We start from the raw sequence: 18,645 nt of genomic DNA, 5'->3' as shown, positions 1-18,645 counted from the left end.
ACATAAGACAGGCGACACTACGTATCTCAATCTGTAAGAATCTTGGGTAGCGGCAAAATCCATGCACCAGAATTTCTAGTGTTGTGTTACGACTTCTATGCCTGTATCATTAGCGGCGGAACACCTTCAATTAAGGGGGGGGGGGGGCACTGACGACTTTTGGTCCCATTCTTTCCATCCAACGCCCATAGGGCTAATGTTGAAATGCCAAAATCAACGGGGGACACGGTGCGTAGGTGCCCTCCCCGTTCCGCCGCCTACGAGTATGGCCTGTATGATGTATCACCTATGGTCAGGGTTTAAATGCTTTCCTGCTTCACCCCTAATCTATCCACCTGGTGAGGCATCAAACGGCTCTCAGCCTTTCTGATTTCGATTAAGGATCTGTAGAATACTGCAAACATACGATAGGACATCGACTGTATTTATAAGCTCCAATGATAGGACAAATAAAAATAACAGAATTCGGTTGAGCACATCAAATTCTCTGCAATGGTGCCAAACACAAAACTTTTAGAAAATTAATGAATGACAATGCGTACGTGTATCAACATTTATCACGTTACATTGAAACGCTTATTACATCGACCATTCAAATATACCTATTCGATTTCACCATAAATATTCTTCAGCGGGCACGAGTAACAATGACCGTATCGACCGTATATCCTTTTTATTAGCTGCATACAATTGCTGAAATAGGTACTACGACAATTATGCGGATGTATATATGATAAATAAACGGTACATACAGTAATCTATGGCAGCTAGAAGACATAAAATAGATGCAGTCTGGCTGTGTGTTCGCAAGACTGACTCGCCTCCAGGCTCCAACTGCTAGTGCTACCCTAAAGCCTATACCTACATATATCGGTATGTACGAGTAGCTTCTTCTCTGAAAGTCACACGGTCAAAACAACACAACATTGGGCTGATTCGGCCGGGAGAGCGGTAAAAATTGGAAGAGCGGCGGGTAAGGGGAACTGGGGAAGGGAGCTCAAACAAACTTGTATAGGAGCAAGGGTTCGTTTCAAATAATACACTATTAAAGACCGATGTTGTAAGGACTGGATATGCCGTATGCGATCAATATAACATCAAGGTGCATCTTGGGGAACATCAATGTCTTTGAAACACAGCAATTTGGGGAGTAGTGGACAGAATTATGCGAAGCGAGTAAAATGGTCCCATAAGCCGTCATTGAGCTTGTTGTAATACAAAGCAACGATGTTGAAAGGAAGGAGAAAAGTGAAAACACTTGCACAATCCCCGCAACACCGTAATAGCAACTGTTTTCGACATTTTTAGCGACATCGATAGTAAGCTCCGCACACCGGTGGACAGAAAGAAGCCACCAGCTCGTGTTCACCATCCAGCGCCGGCGGCGACAGCATCGGAAGTGGGGAAAAGAGGACAGCGACTGGGGGAGATCCCCGGCCACACAAACTGGCCAATCCTATCAGACCCAGTCAGCAGCCAGCGGCCGGCGGGAGGCTGGACCCGCCCGTACTCTGCCCGGGTGGTGGGTTGCCGGGATCCCGTCAGAACCCTGCTGCGCGGTCGGGCGTCTCAAAGCCGGACGGCGGTCAGTGCCAGGGTGCCCAGCGTGGCGGCCAGGAGGGCGGCGACCGGCGGCCGGCCGGCGGTGCGGCCGCCGGCGCCCGTGTGACCGTGGTGGTGGCTCAGGCCGTGCTGCATCATCTCGCGCCGGCGGCCCATGGTCGAGTCGCCGCGCAGGCTGTCCAGATCGTGCGTGATGCTGTAGAGGTCGGCCGGCAGGCGGCGGTCGGGACTGTTGAAGTGCTCGGCCACCGCCGGGTCGGCCAGGTATTTGACGGACCAGGCGATCGGGTGGGTGCCGTCGCACATAGCCGGCTGATAGGTCAGCGCGCCCAGCGAGCCGACCACCTCGAAAAACTCAAGGCAACGACAGCCCATCCTGCACAACGGAACAAAGATCAAATCATTGAAACTGATCAAAACAACTCCCCATGAGGTACCAAATCATGATCTAAAGGAAGCAACGATACAACGGAATTAGCCCATTACGTTATCAAGCGCAGTTAGGTCTCCAGACCGAGCAATGGGCATACCGTCCAAGGGCGCTGTAGTGTGCCTTCCTCTTGCTGCAGAACTCCTGACAGGAGAGCTCGGACTGGTTGCGACTTGCCTCGGCCGGGTGCTGGACGAAAAAGTCGGAGCGCACTTCATAGCAGAGCGCAGTGGTCGCGACTGAAACGTGGTACAAAGTGCCGTCAGCGGCAGAGGAAACGCGACTCTGAAGGAACAGTTCGCTTTTCAAAAGAAAAAAAAAATGTCTGATGAGCTCCAAGGGTAGGGAATCATGGCTAAGACACTGAAATCGAATAGCTTGACAACGAAACTTTTTTAGGTTTGTGGTAATGAACATTTGATAAGCCAGCGACAATGTCCCAAAATTTGTCTATTTGGGTGGGAAACGACATCCAAATGAAATTCATTTTCCACTCTCACCACCATTTTTAAGAACAATTTTCCACTCCCAAGTCCCAACCAAGAAAACATAGATTTTTTACCTATAGAAAGACAGTTGTGTGGATGCCCAGTTAGCATCTAACATTCTACACCCTAGAATAAAATGCATGCTTTTTGTCATTTCTCACTCCTTTTTGATCTAATCGAATCAGCAGTTTTCCACTCTCTCCCCTCTTTTTGGTGGGTACTTTTCCCCTCTGACACCCAAGACAAAACTCAATTTTGGGACACTGGCCAGCGACATTCGAAGTGTTCGCTCGCGTTTTTTTGGCCAGTTTGGAAAGAAATACAAACAAAGAAACAAGCAAACAGAAACATTCCCACCATCTCTGGCAGCATCAAAAAGGTGACCAGCGCCTGGTGACAACATTCACACGAAAGTCCGTGATGGGCGGCCATGCGCCTGTGCAGCTCTCACCGGTGCACTTTTGTTTGTCGTCCTCGAGCCGCCAGCCGGGCAGGCAGGAGCAGGTGGCCGCGTTGCCGGTGCCCGAACAGATCTGGCTGCAGCGCAGGTCGGTGGTGCCGCACTTCTTACCGCGCACACCTGGCGATGTGAGGGGAAAGCTTGGTGGTTAACGGAGCAGCCCGTGGCGTACAGACGACAGTATACGAGGGAGTGAGTAGTGACACGGTTTTGAAGCCTCGACGGCATTTAGATTTAAGTGCAGCTCGTTCAACCTTTCAGTCGGTTTAAGTAGGTACTAATCTTATCCCTATCAATATTAATTAGCGTGAACATAATCTGTGTTCCGGGGTTCCGGCAAAGGTTCCGGTTTTCCGCGCCCTGCTGAGAGTGTATCACCTTTTATTTCAATATACGTCTATTTCGGTTAAATAGCCCACGAAGTGGCAACAGGGGCTGAAGACCTCGGTTTCTGGATGGGTTGAGGTTTCCTCTTTTTATCATCGGAGGAAGGCGGCTCACAAGCCGCCTGAAATCTCCTGCTTGAACCTGAAGCATTGCAATGCATCGCTCGTTTAAACGGCTCCAAATACACCAAATTCCGACAGGAACGTCCAGGAAGCGCTCGTCCCGACAGGAGCGTCCAGGACAGGGCGCTCCCCAGAATTCCATCAGCTGACGTGAAAACGGTAATTGATATTAGATGAGCGCTTCATTAGTTTGTCGATTGATATGAAGGCAGACTGGGGAGCAACCCTAATCTCGGGTGAAGCCGATATTGACCGGCGTCTCGACCGCAGGCAATCTCGTACCGCTCCAGGATCTCTGATGAAGCCAAGGCTGTATGATGGAGCCATCGCAAGGCATGGCCTACGGAGGTCCTGGTCCATGGGGACGTAGCGTAGGTGATCTAATATTTCGTGCTCCCTAAACGGGAATACTTCATTTAAAGTTAATATCTTGGAAAATAGGCTTAGAAGAGCTAACGAATGTTTTCTTCCCAGATGTTATAAATTGCTTTCGCTGAATAGCTTTGTTGTAGAGGAGTATGAAGAAAGGGTCCCGCCCTGAGTTTGTAATTCCGACCCTAACAGGAATTAGAATTACAAAGACCGCGAAAATAGGAAATCGAAACAATACCCACTACCCAGTCAGACGAACTACGGACGAGGAACGAAAGAGTGCAATTGTGAGCTCTGGCAGTGGCACACCACTCTCGGAACGTTGAACGTACCCCCTCTCCCCCTCCCCTTCCCCAGAGCAAGGACCCGGTGGGTGCCCGCCGGTAAGTCAAATTTCAGTGTGACTGACCTTATAAATACATTGTTATACCAAGCGGAACCGCTTTGATGCCCCTGGTTTTGCACATGACACAAGCCACATAAGTTGCCAAGTAGCATAAGACTATGAATCATTCAAGAGCAGTCAACATAAGAGCAGCAAGGATTCGAGGAGACTGTCCAACAGAGAAAAACGTTTTTTTTTCAAACGGATGTACGGTTTAAGACGAAGCAGTCAAAGTTGCTTACGGCAGATTACCTCCGTGGACCTAGGCTCACCTCACACACACACATACAATATTTCTCCGTAATATAGCACTCGCGTACACCATGCGATGTGCAATGTGCATTGAGGTCAAGGACGATACCTTCGGAACTGAGATAAAAAATAAACGTACCGGAAGTTCATCAACGCAAAAAAAAAATGTGAACTATTGGCGACTATTCAGCTCTAGAATGACTAAGTCATAATGTTATGAAGTGAGATGGGGGACGGGATTACCTATGTCAAGATAAAATGAGATGATGATAATACAAAGTCAAGTGACCGACAGGGGACGTGCAGAAGACCGCTGTCGCCGGCGCTGCGGCTGGCCACCCACCTGCCACCAGCAGCGCGAGCAGCAGGACGAGCAGCGGCAGCAGCAGCGGCCCCGGCGCCCCCTGCATCTCTCTCCGTCCGTCGGCCGGTGTGGGGCGCGCCGCTCGGGCCGACAGTCGGTCCCTGTCTGACGGCCCCCGGGCGGGCGCACCCGGTCCCCGGGGCGGGCGGCGCACCACCACCGAGCAACCGACCACACGCAAACGCAGGTAAACTGTCCAACACACGACCTGTGACGTGCAGAGGCACGGTGAGAGATCAGAACGCGCTAACAATGCAGACGAGTAAAAACAGTGAGTGTGCAAAGCGTCATTGATACTAGAATTAGCCAAAACATAAAAGAAGCATCGCATAACATCTTACTTTTCGCCGTCACTCACCTCCAAATCATGTCTCGTAATGGCACGGCGTCTTGCATAACTGACTCCGATGATTGAAGCAAGACGACGAGACGATGGGGACGTCACCCTGGGGAGTGCGTGGAGCTGATGGGGTCGGTAGGAGAGACGATAGAGCTGTGAACCGCCTCCATCCAGTCCCAGTATCCGAATAACTTGGCGACCGTTGCAATCACGAACTGGACCAAATGGCAGCGTCACGCAGACCTCAGCGATGCTGTGGCTAAGCTACACAGAGCTGCAATAACCATTTGCGCTGTTCGTTGAATGTGACTTACTGCACGCCAGCTATGATGCCCCTGATGCGCCCGGTGTCCCTCTTCCTTGCTTGACATGCAGTGATTAATTGTCTTATGAACACGCGTAGCAACTATTCGTCTCGTTCGTGTTCGTCTACGTACCATCATCTCGTAAGATATTTGCGGCATTTGCTTACCGGAACCAGTTTCTGCCACTTATCCAGGAGCTCATCCGGATGCCCGCAGGCGGAGTCTGTAAAGAGTTGGCCAAACGTAACTGCTGAATGTTTTGTCTACCTGTACGAGGAGAGTAAGATCTATTGGGTATTGTAGGTAGTAAAACAGCACAAAGTGTGTCGTGGCGGCAGCCGGCAGCGCTTAGAGAGACGTCCCTATGCTACCTTGCATCTAGCCAGCTTTCCGTTCTATGGCACAAGCGACCACTACACTTGACATGAAACTCACACTGGCAATAAAAAAACAGCATATTCAAAACCAGGTACCAACGTTACGCCCGCACTCCGCACCTCACAGCTAACACTTTGCATGACACAAGGCTTCGCAAAATATCACTACGATTTCAAAGCACAACAGAGGAGTATCACTTTCGCTTAATTAACTGAAGTCGGAATGGAGCCATCAATGATGGCGGCGTGACAGACGTAGCGAAATTCGCTGTTCAGCTCGCGCATCAGCCAACCTCCGCAAGCTGTGCGTGCCGGCAGCTGATGCACATTTGCCAGACGCCAGGCCTGTCGGCCCCGGTCGGTTCACATGCCCTCAGTGTTCATGAGCAGCACGATCGGGCAGTGGTCACTGCCCATCACCTCCTTCCGTATCAGAGAGTCGCACACTCGAGGCATCAGGCGCTTCGAGACGACAAAGTAGTCCAGACGCCTGCAAAGTGCAAAGTGTGGCACGTGTGAAGGAAGACGTGTCTCGATTCCAGGGCACTACTCGATTCAATGCACTTATAATTCAACCACGAACTAATATCAGTCAATAGTCACAAAGTACCTATGCAGTTAACTTCCCAGCAAAGCAATTATAAAAACGGCAAATGTTTTATCAAACAACGCAGTGTTATCTATTTGAAATATCAGGCCGTAACCTCGAAAGGAATAACATCCATTCATGAAACGAACGAATGAAGTTCGAATCAGTCAATGTTCTTGCGCATATACGCAACAAGGGAGCATTAGATACGTACCATCCAACGTCTTTCGCCCTAGCGTTTCCCATGAATGTCCAGAAGGTGTATGCATCCTTTTTGTCCGGGTAGAAGTGTCGGAATGTGTCGACCAGACCATCCTGGCCAGCAGTAAGAAGGTCCGTGAAGCCGTCGCGCTCCTCCTGCGTAAAACCAGCGTTCTTCTTGTTGGTCGCTGGGTTCTTCAAGTCTGAAATAAGATCACTTCAGGATAAAATATTAATACAGACATCGTCAATCATGAAGCTTGGTCATTGAAAGCAAGCAATTGCCAGTAAATATGTTGAGGTTTACATGAAATATTATCGCAGGGATAGCCAATAAGAGCACATACCGATTTCTTTGTGGGAGACGTTGAGATCCCCGCAGTAGATAACAGGCTTCTTTTCATCCAGCTTCTGGAGATGCTCTTTTAGAAGCTTGTCCCATGCCATCCGTTTGGGGAGGGTCACCAGTTTTCTCCCGGAGTTTGGAACGTCTGGCAAATAGTACTTGTTGTCATTGTTCATTCAAGGTCTGGCGACTGACGGGCCAAATTTGCGCGAGTCCTATGCATAAAATTGAGCATAAACGTGCGTATTGGGGACGAAAGTCCGTAACACCGCAGCACACCAAAGAAAGGAAAAAATTATCCCGTACCTATCATGAGCCCCACTTCATGCGCACACGAGAAAAGAAACAGAAATGGAAGCTTATTCAGCCGGAAAACTACACCCTTTTTCCTTTAGTTTGAAAACTTTGAGTTCATTTTGAAAAGATGCACTTCATTTTGAAAGAGATGTCATTCACTTAAATTACGTCTTATTCCAATTGAAGTGAATCTTCTTCAAATTGAGCTAAAACTATTCCAAACTGAAGGAAAAGAGGTGAAGTTGATGAGTATGTTTATGAAAAGCGCAATTTTACAATAGAGACTCACATGATGTTACGAGATAGAAGTTGTCATATTCCGCGGTGATCAGTCTGGCTTCCTCGTCCTGTGTTTTGTCTCCGATTCCGTATGTGACATTGAGCGGCTTCTTCTTGCTATACAGACCCACACCGCAGTATCCTTCGTCTTTTCCTGAAAGAAGCGCACGGTAATTTGAAGCTATATACAGTTTTAAAACAACAGAGACCGTCGAACGTTACCACATAACAGTATGGTGCCAGAAAGACAGGGCTTCTCTGTCACAAAACAGCATCGCTTTACCTGATAGCCAGTAAGGGTGATAGTCCTTGAGCTCTGCTTCGATGGGTAGCTTGGCTTTAGTACATTTAGTTTCTTGGAGGCACATAATGTCGGGATCCTCCTTGACGATATATTTGAACCCATCTTTCTGAAAAAAAAAGAAAACCATAAAAAAACGACAAGATAGACTGCAGTAGAAAAGACACCATTTGTTTTCAGAGAACTATACATTTGCGCAGGCTAGTTCTCTGCCATTCAAAGTACCTATATTCGTATAACAGCAACACAATCCATTCGCTGATACCTACGTACCTTCGCGCAGGCTCGCAAGCCAGCCACATTCCAAGACGCTATTTTAAAATTCCAAGCGGTTCCCGTAGAGTCCTTTGCGTCACTCACAAACGCCTCCTTCGCCGACTCAGTCGCGGCCTTCTTTGACTGGCGTTCCCCTGACCCTCCTTCCTGAAACAGTGAGATTCCATTAGCACTGAGCAGTGATTGCAATGACATCATTACATTTTATGAGGGGCTGGATAATATATGATTGCAACCAAAACAAGCACAGCACATTCCCGTTGGATGCAGCTTAAAACGCCACCCTATGACATACCATGAAGGCGGAAGCAAGAAGGCATGCTGCCCACCACAGTCGGACAGGCTACGGAGTACGGAGTATGGCGGAACGCCGGTGCTGGTGCCCTTACTTACCTCTGATTTCCTCTTGTAATTTGGTGCCATTCTGAGTTGTTTCATTTCCCTAAATATCGATATCTGAAAAGACAGTAAATGCTAAGTTTAACCCAAAAATGACGCCAAATGACTGTTTTCCCAACACTTTGACCTAAATAAATACTTTGTACGAGTTCAAAACTTTCGGAATAGTTTCAGTACCTACCCTTTTGTTCGTAAGTAAGCCGGGGCAGTAATCGCCACGCCATGTGTGGATCGCCCACGATCGTAAATACATACCTACATCCATACATACATACATACAAAGGTACATACAAAACTGGGCTCGACAATGCGTTCGCTAGAGCCCTACACGTGAGTATGCTCAATTTTGACCGTTGACATAACCCTGACCAGTCACGTGGCCTCAGATTCGAAATTTTAGGATTGTTTCAGAGGTTTCAGATGGCGCGTCTCGGTGAAACCTTTCCAACACCGCCTCGCCGCGTCTCACTGTAAGCAAACGCATAGTTACGAAGATAATTGGGGGATGGGAAGACGTTCAACGTCCTCCTCCCCTCCCCCCCCCCCCACCTGCTGGCAAATGACGTTCGGCTGGAGACTCAGTCCAAACAGCCGGCGTGGGTAGCGGGTGCAATCGCTTTTTTCGCAGTTGCTCAGAATGCATTGGCGATCAGCGACGTATCCAAGGGAGGGCCACGGGGGCCATGGCCACTCCTGAGTCCTGAGCAGTGAGCACCAAATGTGCAAGGGGACCCCTTAGCTCCAGGGATAACTCAGGGGGCCTAGCACGCAGAAGGCGTGCTGGGTTCCCACTTCCCATTGCCTTAATTTCAATAATAGATTAAATGTCTTTTACCCAGAATAAAAATATATCAAAGAGTGATATCTTTCACAGTGAAGAACCCAGAGGCCCCTAACTATAGTCTGGTAAATAAAAGAAAGAATGGATTTTAAGTGATGTGGCCGTTGATGCATGTGAAATGTGAATTAATATTGTGAGAGTATATTTTCTCTAACAACTTTTCACACAAATTTTCAAAACCATACATTTCAAGTGATCAAAACACGTGCAAAGTGATTCAGGCGCTTTAACTCCATTCTTTCTTTATGGTTTTAAGGGGTTTTCAAAAGGAGTCATTCAAATGGGGTTTTATTGGGGTTTTAAGACATCCCAATCTTAAATTTCAACAAATCAAAACGGTCCTGGTTAGTGTGACGTGACCTTACTTACTTACTAATAAGTAAGTAAATCAAAACGGTCCTGGTTAGTGTGACGTGACCTTGAAGGTTCTTTTCTTTGTAACTTTCAGCGTGAGAATTCACGAGCTTAGTCCGCAGAATAATTGGATTTTCGTAGGTAGGTACTAGGTAGGTAGGTATTTCGGTATTTCTGCTTACGGGCCACCACAGTTTCCAATTCCGGCATCGGCATCCCCAACAAAAATTTTGATTTTATCCGCTCCCACAGACCCCGCTCTCCCCTTGCGACACGTGCGACACGGCTTGGCGCGCGCGCGATCGACCTGACAATAAGCTCAAAACACTTTAAAAGATAAATCTTATCTTGATGACGTAGTCATTCCTATTTATTCGACTAATTGCATTTCGCTGTGATTCATTCTGCATTCGCTAGGAGAGCAGCCCATTGCTTTTTCTGATGAATTTGTGACGTCATCAAAAAGTTTTGAAGGGAAATTTATGATAAGCCTATTTGGCGCAGCTGCTTCGATGAGTGGCGCTGCTAATGGCGCTCGCGCTGCTCTCTCCCTAAAATAATAAGTGCGTTGTTTTCTGATTAATTTTTGCCCGTGCTGAAGCAGGCTAGGGTTAGGTCAGGGTATATTGAGAAGTACGTAGCCTTTTGAAAGTTAACCAATCCTCATCGGCTGCTTGATCACACAGAGGTTGAGGTAAGTTGTGATTTACTAACTCTTCAAGTCAAATTATGACATCACATTAAAGGAAATAGTGCACTTTTAACATGGGGGTTTTAACTGGACTAGCAGTTTTGTAGGTAGCTTGAGATGAGACACAAATCAGAAGGTTTTACGGCCCAACGATCACCCTAGACAAAGATATATTCCATTTCTTGTTCCGAGAAGAGTGCCTTACAAGTCAAAGTCAAAGTTGCAGAGGACTGAGGAATGTCTGCATTGCTGAGGATTACAGCCATGACGTCGTCAGTCAATCAGCATGCTGCATACAGCCAATGGGTTTGTACTATGCATACTGGATATGTGCTTTAAATTTTCATGTGTTTTATGTGTGCATTTTAACTCATTGTTGTATCGTCGGCTTCGGCTTCCCTTTCCGTACAATCAATCTCCGCTTCCACTTGCTTTATTCCCAATCCAACACGTGGCACACTCATCCAAGGTTCGGCCTTCACTTTTCCACACTACCCACAATGCATCACCGGACACTACCCATAATGCATCACCGGACACTACCCATAATGCATCACCGGACACTGCCCATAATGCATCACCGGACACAACATAGTTCCCCCTCTCATAACGTAACGAGTACATAATACAATGCTTCAGTCATGCCTAACATAATCACGAAAATGTGCCGGCGGGCGGCGTTCGTCAGCAGACCTAAGCCTGCGACCTGGGGCCTGCGACACTGACACCTGAGGATCGGTCCGACGCGGAGAGCTGCGTGGCGGCTGTGGCTCCGCAGCCGGGACCTCCGACTGACGCTCCGACACAGCTCGTTCAGGTTCCGGCGCAGGTAGTGACGGCTCGAGTGGCGGGACAGCGATGTCCAGCGGTTCAGCAGCTCGACAGAGGCGTGACGCGTTCCACACCTTCCCATCAGACAGCAGGAATGTCCACTTCCCACGCTGTTTCAGCACCTGCAGTGGACCGTGCCAGCCACCGACTCGACGAGCTCTCACCCAATCGCCGACAGTGATCCTTGCCGGACGACTACGACGACGTCCATCTGTGTAGATCTTCATTTTCTCCTGGGCCCTTTGGACCCTTGTACGTACGTCCGAGTCCTCTACTGTTGTATGTCTTGGCGGCAGTGCATTCAGCTTGGTGACCATCAGTCTTCCGTGAAGCAACTGCGACGGAGACACTCTAGTCGCCGTGTGTGGCGTAGCTCTGTACTGTAGTAGGAATTCTGTGACAGCTTCCTTCCACGGCTTGTTCACCAACTTCGCTGACCGCAGAGTGCTTTTCAGCACTTGATTAAACCTCTCAACTTCTCCGTTGGCCTGAGGATGATAGTTGGAGCTTCGCAGGTGTCGAATCCCCTTGTTTTTCAAGTAGTCCTCGAACTCAGCGGATACAAACTGGGTGCCGTTATCCGTGACGAGCTCCCGGACGTATAGTCGGTCAAATATGTATCTTTCCCGGCCGCCAAGTGGCGCTACGGTCTGGATTCGGTAGTTGGCTGAGCCCACACCCCAGCTGCCCTGGCGGCTCTGGCGGCCCTGTGACGTCACGCGCGGGGGGCGGAGCTACACAGCGGCCGGCTGGAGAGTGACCGCAGACCAGCACTGGACGGCCTCGCCGCCGGGTGCTCCGGCGGGTCTGGCCGGGAGAGGCGAGCAAGCGGATGCGTTAGGAATCTAACGAATGTGAGGGCAGCGCGATGGTCTAATGATGGCTGTGCTTTCATGCGCCGTGTAAATTGTAGACTGAGTGCTATGAGCTATCAAAGGATTATCTGGTGTTTCAACAGGGGTCGCTGACCTAAAAATTAAGATGGTTGCTCTTGATACGATCGAATGCTTGGTGATATGATGATTAGCGCAAGAGAAATATTTAATCGAATTATGACCGGTTATTTTTTGATAAAGCAAAAACTTTTTTCATTTTCTTTTGGCATTAACGGGAAAGCGTTAAGCCATATCTACTGAAAATCTTAACCTACGCCGGGCCGGGGGGGGGGGCGATTAGCGCCCCCCCCAGGTTTTTCGCAGATAGCCGAAAAACGGCGGCGTGCAGCGCCACCAAATTTTGCATACCTGTTTTTCCATCTATTGCGCATACTGTGTGCGAATTTTGACCTTATATGACTTAAGGTCAGGTCAACAGGTCGGGTTGAGTGACCTAACGTCACAAAAAGTTTGAACTTGCACCAAAGCTACTACTGTTGACCGATCGATATGAAACTTTCAGGAGTTAGTAAGGGTGACAATATCCACAAAATGTATGTCTCGGATTTTTTTATCTATGACCTGAGGTCAGGTCAATCTCACAACCTCCCCATTATAAGTCAATGGGATAAATTTCAACTTCATCTGAATGCCACCCGATCCACACAATATATTCAGGATCATGGTGTTGCAGGTCCCTGGTCCCGGCATCTCAAACCTAGAGCGACTACACTCAAGTTCAAGCTAACGGTCTCCACTCTCCAATTCAGATACCTATCGAAACCTTTCCGCGACCCGGTGCTGTGGCTCAATCAGTGGGCCAGCTGGCCGCAGACCATACCCGCAGGGCATGAACCTTTGACCATATTAGGTCAACACGCCGTGGCCCCAGCCCGCTCGCCAGGTCCGCGCTCATTGGCCGACGCGGCAACCGCACAACCTGTCCCCTCCCCTCCGTAGTACTCGCAGCGGCCGGCGGATTCAGCCAAGTTACCGACCTGCCCAGCGAGGTGAGGGCCGGCCGGGAAAGATACATATTTGACCGACTATACCCTTCCCTGGCGAATACCGAGTTCAGGAAGGAGATGACTCCTGCGGAGGTTATATCTTCTGTGAATCCCACCTCCGGCCACTTGCTATGATAGTCCATTAGCACAATGGCGTAGCGACACTGACGCGGGCCTGGCAGTGGTCCTACAATGTCTACTCCAGCTTTATACCATGGGCCTGGAGGGAACTCGACCGGCTGAAGCGGGGTAGGAGTGCACTTCAGCGTCTTCTCGTTCTCTTGGCAGACAGGACACTGTCGAACCGCTTCTTCGACTTGCGCGTCCAGACCAGGCCACCAGTAGGTCTGCCGGATGAGTCGCTTCGAACGCACCATGCCCTGATGCTGCTCATGAGCGAGTGAGACGATTCTTGCTTGTAGAGACTGAGGAACCACCAGTCGTTCTCCACGGTACAGAAGATCGTCCATCACACACAGCTCGTGTTTGATCGTGTGGTATGGTCGTAGGTTGGCAGGCAGCTGGTTCAGTCGTGGCCAGACAGCCTGGAGCAGCTTCCGAAGCGCGACTAGCGTCTGATCTTTGCCGCATTCCTCCCTGAAGGAGGGTTCGGTGACAGCCGGTAGGCTTACTGCAGCCACCACGAAGCTGTCTTCATCTGTCTGGCCGTCTGTAGCTTCGCTGTGATGTAGGCGACTCAGACAGTCTGTGAAAATGTTTTCCGCTCCCTTGATGTACTTTACGTCAAACTGGTACACCATCAGTCGCGCTGCCCATCTGGCGATGCGCATGCCTGCACGGCCATGCGCCTGAGGAGACAGCAGCGTCTCCAGCGCCTGGTGATCAGTACGCAGTGTGAAGGGATGTCCCCACAGGAACGTCCTCCACTTCTCGACTGCCCACACGCAGGCGAGTGCTTCACGTTCCGTGACTGCGTAGTTTCTTTCAGCTGTAGACAGGCTGCGGGAAGCGAACGCTACAACCCTTTCCTGCGTCCCGTGTAGCTGGGAAAGTGTAGCTCCGAGTCCAACCCCGGACGCGTCTGTGGTCACGAACGTAGGTAGGTTGGGGTCGAACGGAGTCAGAGGGCCGCTCTCGACGATGCGCCGCTTCACTTCAGCGAAGGCGTTGCTGGCGTCATCAGTCCACTGGAACGGTTGGCAGCCGCGCAGTAGTTGACGCAGCGGCTCCACCACTGTCGCGAAGTCCGCCACGAACTTGGCGTAGTAGCCAGCCACGCCGAGAAACGATTGTAGTTCTTCTCGGCTGGTGGGGGTGACGGCTTCGGCGACAGACTTGATCCGCTCAGGATCGACCTTCAGTCCTTCCTTGCTGACAAGCATGCCCAGGTAGGCGACTGAAGTCTGTCGTAGCTTGCATTTGTCCATGTTCAGCTGAATGTTGTACTCCTTCAGCTTCTGTAGCACTGTAGCTAGTGCCTGGTCATGTTCCTGCGCTGTCGCTCCGAACACAATCAGATCGTCCAGGTAGCTTTGTACCCCTGACACTCCTTTCAGCACAGTGGTCATCACGCGTTGAAACGCGCCTGGAATGGATGACATGCCCAGAGGACACCTCTTGAATCTGTAGACAGCATCATGAGTGGCGAAGGCAGTCATGTTCCTCGCCTCAGGGTGTAGTTCCAGTTGATGGTAGGCCTTGGTGAGGTCCAGTGTAGAGTAGATTTCTGCTCCACGTAGCTTGTGGAACATGTCCTCCATGTAGGGCAGAGGGAAGGCGTCTTGTATGATCGCCTTATTGGGACCACGAAGATCCACACAGATGCGTATTTGTCCATTCCTTCTTCGAGTGACTACCAGTGGTGATAGCCACTCTGGTGCCTCGGCTTCCTCTATGATGTCAGCTTTCATCATCTTCTTGAGCTCCAAGTCCACTTCATCCCTGATGCTGAATGGCAGACGTCTGGTTTTACACCTTTTTGGAGGCACCTGTGGATTCACTCTTGGCTTGTGAATGAACCCAGAGATCATGGGCAGCTGCTCTCCCACGACCTCGACTGCAGAGACAGGTTCAAGTGCACCTGGCGACAGAGTCAAAGCCAGAGCTGACATGACGTTGAGACCCAAGATCGGTTTCACATCCTTGACCACATAGAACATAGCAGTGGTACTCTTGTTCCTCTCCGGAACAGTCACTTGCAGGTCAATACACCCTTGCACTGGAAGAGGATGACCCAACACAGACATCAACTGGTGAGACGCAGCCTTGAGTGGGACAGCAGAAAACCTGTTGCTGTACAGTGCATCTGGAATCAGTGACACCTGTGAACCTGTGTCAATGAGCATCTCACAGTCTGCAGAAGCATCATCAGCTGTAAGTACCACTTTTTGAAGCAACAGGTTGCCGACAGCACCAGCATCCACAGTCATGACATCCACATTGCACACTTTCTTCTTTGAATGAGTGGGACGTGCACTTGACTCAGCCTTGGATGCATGCACATTTGTTTCACTTTTACTCATGCAGCATTTAGTGAAGTGGCCTGTCTTTCCACATTGAGTACATTTGGCCTTCCATCCTGCACATCCTGGATATGATGCAAGGTGTTTGCTAGAGCCACATCTGTAACAGCACTTGCCCACCTGAGTAGAACTCTTCACAGGTTTAGACCTGGAGACAACACTTACTTGAGCACTGGCTTCCATCTCCCTCGCTTGTAGGGTTGCCGCCTCCGACTGTGCAGCAAGCTGTAGCGTCTTCTCAAGCGTCAGCTCAGCCTCAATCAGTAGCCTCTCCCTCAGTCGTGGCATCCGAGTCTTCTCGATGATCTGATCACGCACCATTTCCTCCATCAGATCGCCAAACCTGCAACGACTGGCTAGACCTCTCAGCACATTAGCATACTCTTCTGTCGTCTCAGTAGGCAGCTGACAACGTTGTCGAAACTTGTAACGTTCTGACACAACGTTTACTTTTGGAGTGAAATGAGCCTCCAGAGCCACCATGGCCGACTTGTAATTGTCACCAGTATCTTTGAGATTTTGAAAGACATTTTGACCTTCACATCCCAGGCAGTGCAGTAGTACAGCCCGCTTACGTATATCAGGCAAATCATCAGCCCCTGAAGCCAGTAAATACACTTCAAAAGCTTTGCGCCATTGCTCCCACGGCAAAACTGGCGCACCAGGTGTAGGCAAGAAAGCGGGAGGCGCCGATAGGGAACGAAAATCCGCCATGCTTCCGTCAATGAAATACTCTCTCGTCGCCAAATGTTGTATCGTCGGCTTCGGCTTCCCTTTCCGTACAATCAATCTCCGCTTCCACTTGCTTTATTCCCAATCCAACACGTGGCACACTCATCCAAGGTTCGGCCTTCACTTTTCCACACTACCCACAATGCATCACCGGACACTACCCATAATGCATCACCGGACACTGCCCATAATGCATCACCGGACACAACACTCATCAGTGCAAGGGTAGGTATTAGTAAGCCTGGCGTCACACTAAGATGCCAAATGTCAACGGTTGAGAAATTCCCTAGACATCTAGATATATTCCTCGGAGCGCTGTGTACGCTAAAGTCTCCAACCGATTACCAAAGTTAAGGTCTCAAACGATTCCCCGATTCACGGACTACCTTCGCCAAGGTTCGTGACCTCCAAGGTCATGACCTTCCAGGTCAATATCAAGGTCAAACGACGGAAACCGCTCTGCACGCTGAAGCTAGCAACCGATTTCCAAAGTTAAGGTGTCAAATGATTCCCCGATTCACGGACTACATTCACCGAGGTTTATGACCCTCAAGGTCATGACCTTCCAGGTCAACACCAAGGTCAAATCACAGAAAGCGCCCTACACGCCAAAGTTACCGACCGATTACCAAAGTTAAGGTCTCAAACGGTCTCAAACGATTCCCCAATTCACGGACTACATTCACCGAGGTTTATGACCCTCAAGGTCATGTTTATGACCCTCAAGGTCATGACCTTCCAGGTTAACACCAAGGTCGAATCACAGAAGCGCCCTGCACGCCAAAGTTACTTACCGATTACCAAAGTTAAGGTCTCAAACGATTCCTCTATTCACAGACTACCTCCTTTGAGCAACACGACCTTCAAGGTCATGACCTTCCAGGTTAACAACAAGGTCAAACAACAGAAACTGCTCTGTACGCTAGTTACCGACCACTTACCAAAGTTAGGTCTCAAACGATTCCCCGATTCACGGACTACCTTCGCCGAGGTTCGTGACCTCCAAGGTCATGACCTTCCAGGTCAACATCAAGGTCAAACGACGGAAACCGCTCTGCACGCCGAAGTTAGCGACCAATTACCAAAGTTAAAGTCTCAAACGGTCTCAAACGATTCCCCAATTCACGGACGACTTTCAACGAGGTTTATGACCCTCAAGGTCATGACCTTCCAGGTCAACACCAAGGTCAAATAACAGAAAGCGCCCTACACCCGAAAGTTACCGACCGATTATCAAAGTTAAGGTCTCAAACGATTCCTCTATTCACAGAACACCTCCTGTGAGGAACACGAACTTCAAGCTCATGACCTTCCAGGTCCAGGTCAGTTGGAGCTGAATTCGAACTAAGCAGCAATTTGAACATTTACGAAGCAGTTCTGGAGCTTTCGTAACATGTTACGAAGCTGTCAGAGGCGGTTGACACGTACTACGAATACCCGTCACAACCCCTACCGGTTGATCTGACCTGACCTGACCCGACCTGGTCTAAATGCTCAAAGACATCATCTGTGATCAAAACTAACACGATATTCGTGATCAGCACCCCGGAAACCCCCATAGCAGCCACAGTTAACGACTTTCTGACAGGTCCCGATTTTCCCGACCTTTGGGTCATTGACCTGACCTGGAAGGTCAACCGATGACCTAGGACCTTAAAATGGGGTATCATCGGCTTCCTCTCGTGACGGGCAACACGCTCGTTTTTTCCGCGAAGCTCTAGCTCGATCAGGGGCGCCAAACGCGAGGGGGGTCGTACAACCCCCCCCCCCCTCCTGTGCCGTCGAAGGACGCGAAATGGAGACCTTAACTTTGATAATCGGTCGGTAGCTTTGGGGTGTAGGGCGCTTTCTGTGATTTGACCTTGGTGTTGACCAGGAAGGTTATGACCTTGGAGGTCATGAACGCTGGAGAAGGTAGTTCGTGAACTGTGGAATCGTTTGAGACCTTAACTTTGGTAATCGGTCGCTAACTTTGCCGTGCAGAGCGGTTTCCTTCGTTTGACCTTAATATTGACGTGGAAGGTCATGACCTGGAGGTCACATACCTCGGTTAAGGTAGTCCGTGAATCGGGGAATCGTTTCAGACACAAACTTTGGTAAGCGGTCGGTAACTGCGGCGTGCAGAGCGCGTTCCGTCGTTTGACCTTTATGTTGACCTGGAAGGTCATGACCTTGGAGGTCACGAACCTCGCCGAAGGTAGTCCGTGAATTGGGGAATCGTTGGAGACCTTAACTTTGGAAATCGGTTGCTGACTGGCGTGCAGAGCGGTTTCCGTCGTTTTTACCTGGCAGGTCATG

General features: G+C 49.7%; 2 protein-coding genes across 20 annotated transcripts in view; one reads left to right on the top strand and one right to left on the bottom strand.

Annotated features, from left to right (window-relative positions):
• Positions 1-408: 408 nt before the first annotated feature.
• LOC122363504 (DNA-(apurinic or apyrimidinic site) endonuclease-like) overlaps positions 409-18,645 on the bottom strand; it is a 34,630-nt gene continuing 16,393 nt past the window's right edge. The window contains exons 2-12 of one of the 11 annotated variants that reach the window (XM_043332883.1): positions 8,528-8,590; positions 8,132-8,281; positions 7,841-7,967; positions 7,568-7,711; positions 6,983-7,126; positions 6,649-6,838; positions 5,182-6,335; positions 4,803-5,031; positions 2,933-3,061; positions 2,094-2,232; positions 409-1,939 (exon numbers count right to left, since the gene is read on the bottom strand). In XM_043332883.1, coding sequence (XP_043188818.1) covers positions 1,570-1,939; positions 2,094-2,232; positions 2,933-3,061; positions 4,803-4,869 — 705 coding nt within the window. In that variant the 5' untranslated portion in view covers positions 4,870-5,031; positions 5,182-6,335; positions 6,649-6,838; ... (3 more) ...; positions 8,132-8,281; positions 8,528-8,590 and the 3' untranslated portion in view covers positions 409-1,569. Of the gene's footprint in view, positions 1,940-2,093; positions 2,233-2,932; positions 3,062-4,802; positions 6,336-6,648; positions 6,839-6,982; positions 7,197-7,567; positions 7,712-7,840; positions 7,968-8,131; positions 8,282-8,527; positions 8,591-9,910; positions 10,044-10,828; positions 10,871-18,645 lie in introns of those variants that run through there. The other 10 variants (XM_043332876.1, XM_043332878.1, XM_043332877.1 and 7 more) reach the window with 10 other exon arrangements.
• The window catches only part of LOC122363502 (cilia- and flagella-associated protein 410-like), a 34,154-nt gene continuing 25,742 nt past the window's right edge, over positions 10,234-18,645 (top strand). For 3 of the 9 annotated variants that reach the window (XM_043332865.1, XM_043332862.1, XM_043332850.1), the window contains exon 1: positions 10,293-10,422. The gene's annotated coding sequence lies outside the window, so the exon portion shown is untranslated. Of the gene's footprint in view, positions 10,423-18,645 lie in introns of all 9 variants that reach the window. The other 6 variants (XM_043332870.1, XM_043332858.1, XM_043332845.1 and 3 more) reach the window with 6 other exon arrangements.

Source organism: Amphibalanus amphitrite, unplaced genomic scaffold (assembly GCF_019059575.1).
Source record: "Amphibalanus amphitrite isolate SeventyFive unplaced genomic scaffold, NRLGWU_Aamphi_draft 000624F_arrow, whole genome shotgun sequence".
NCBI classification, from domain to species: Eukaryota; Metazoa; Arthropoda; class Thecostraca; order Balanomorpha; family Balanidae; genus Amphibalanus; species Amphibalanus amphitrite.
The sequence above is the reverse complement of the archived record's forward strand: the minus strand, read 5'-3'. Positions and strand labels throughout refer to the sequence as shown.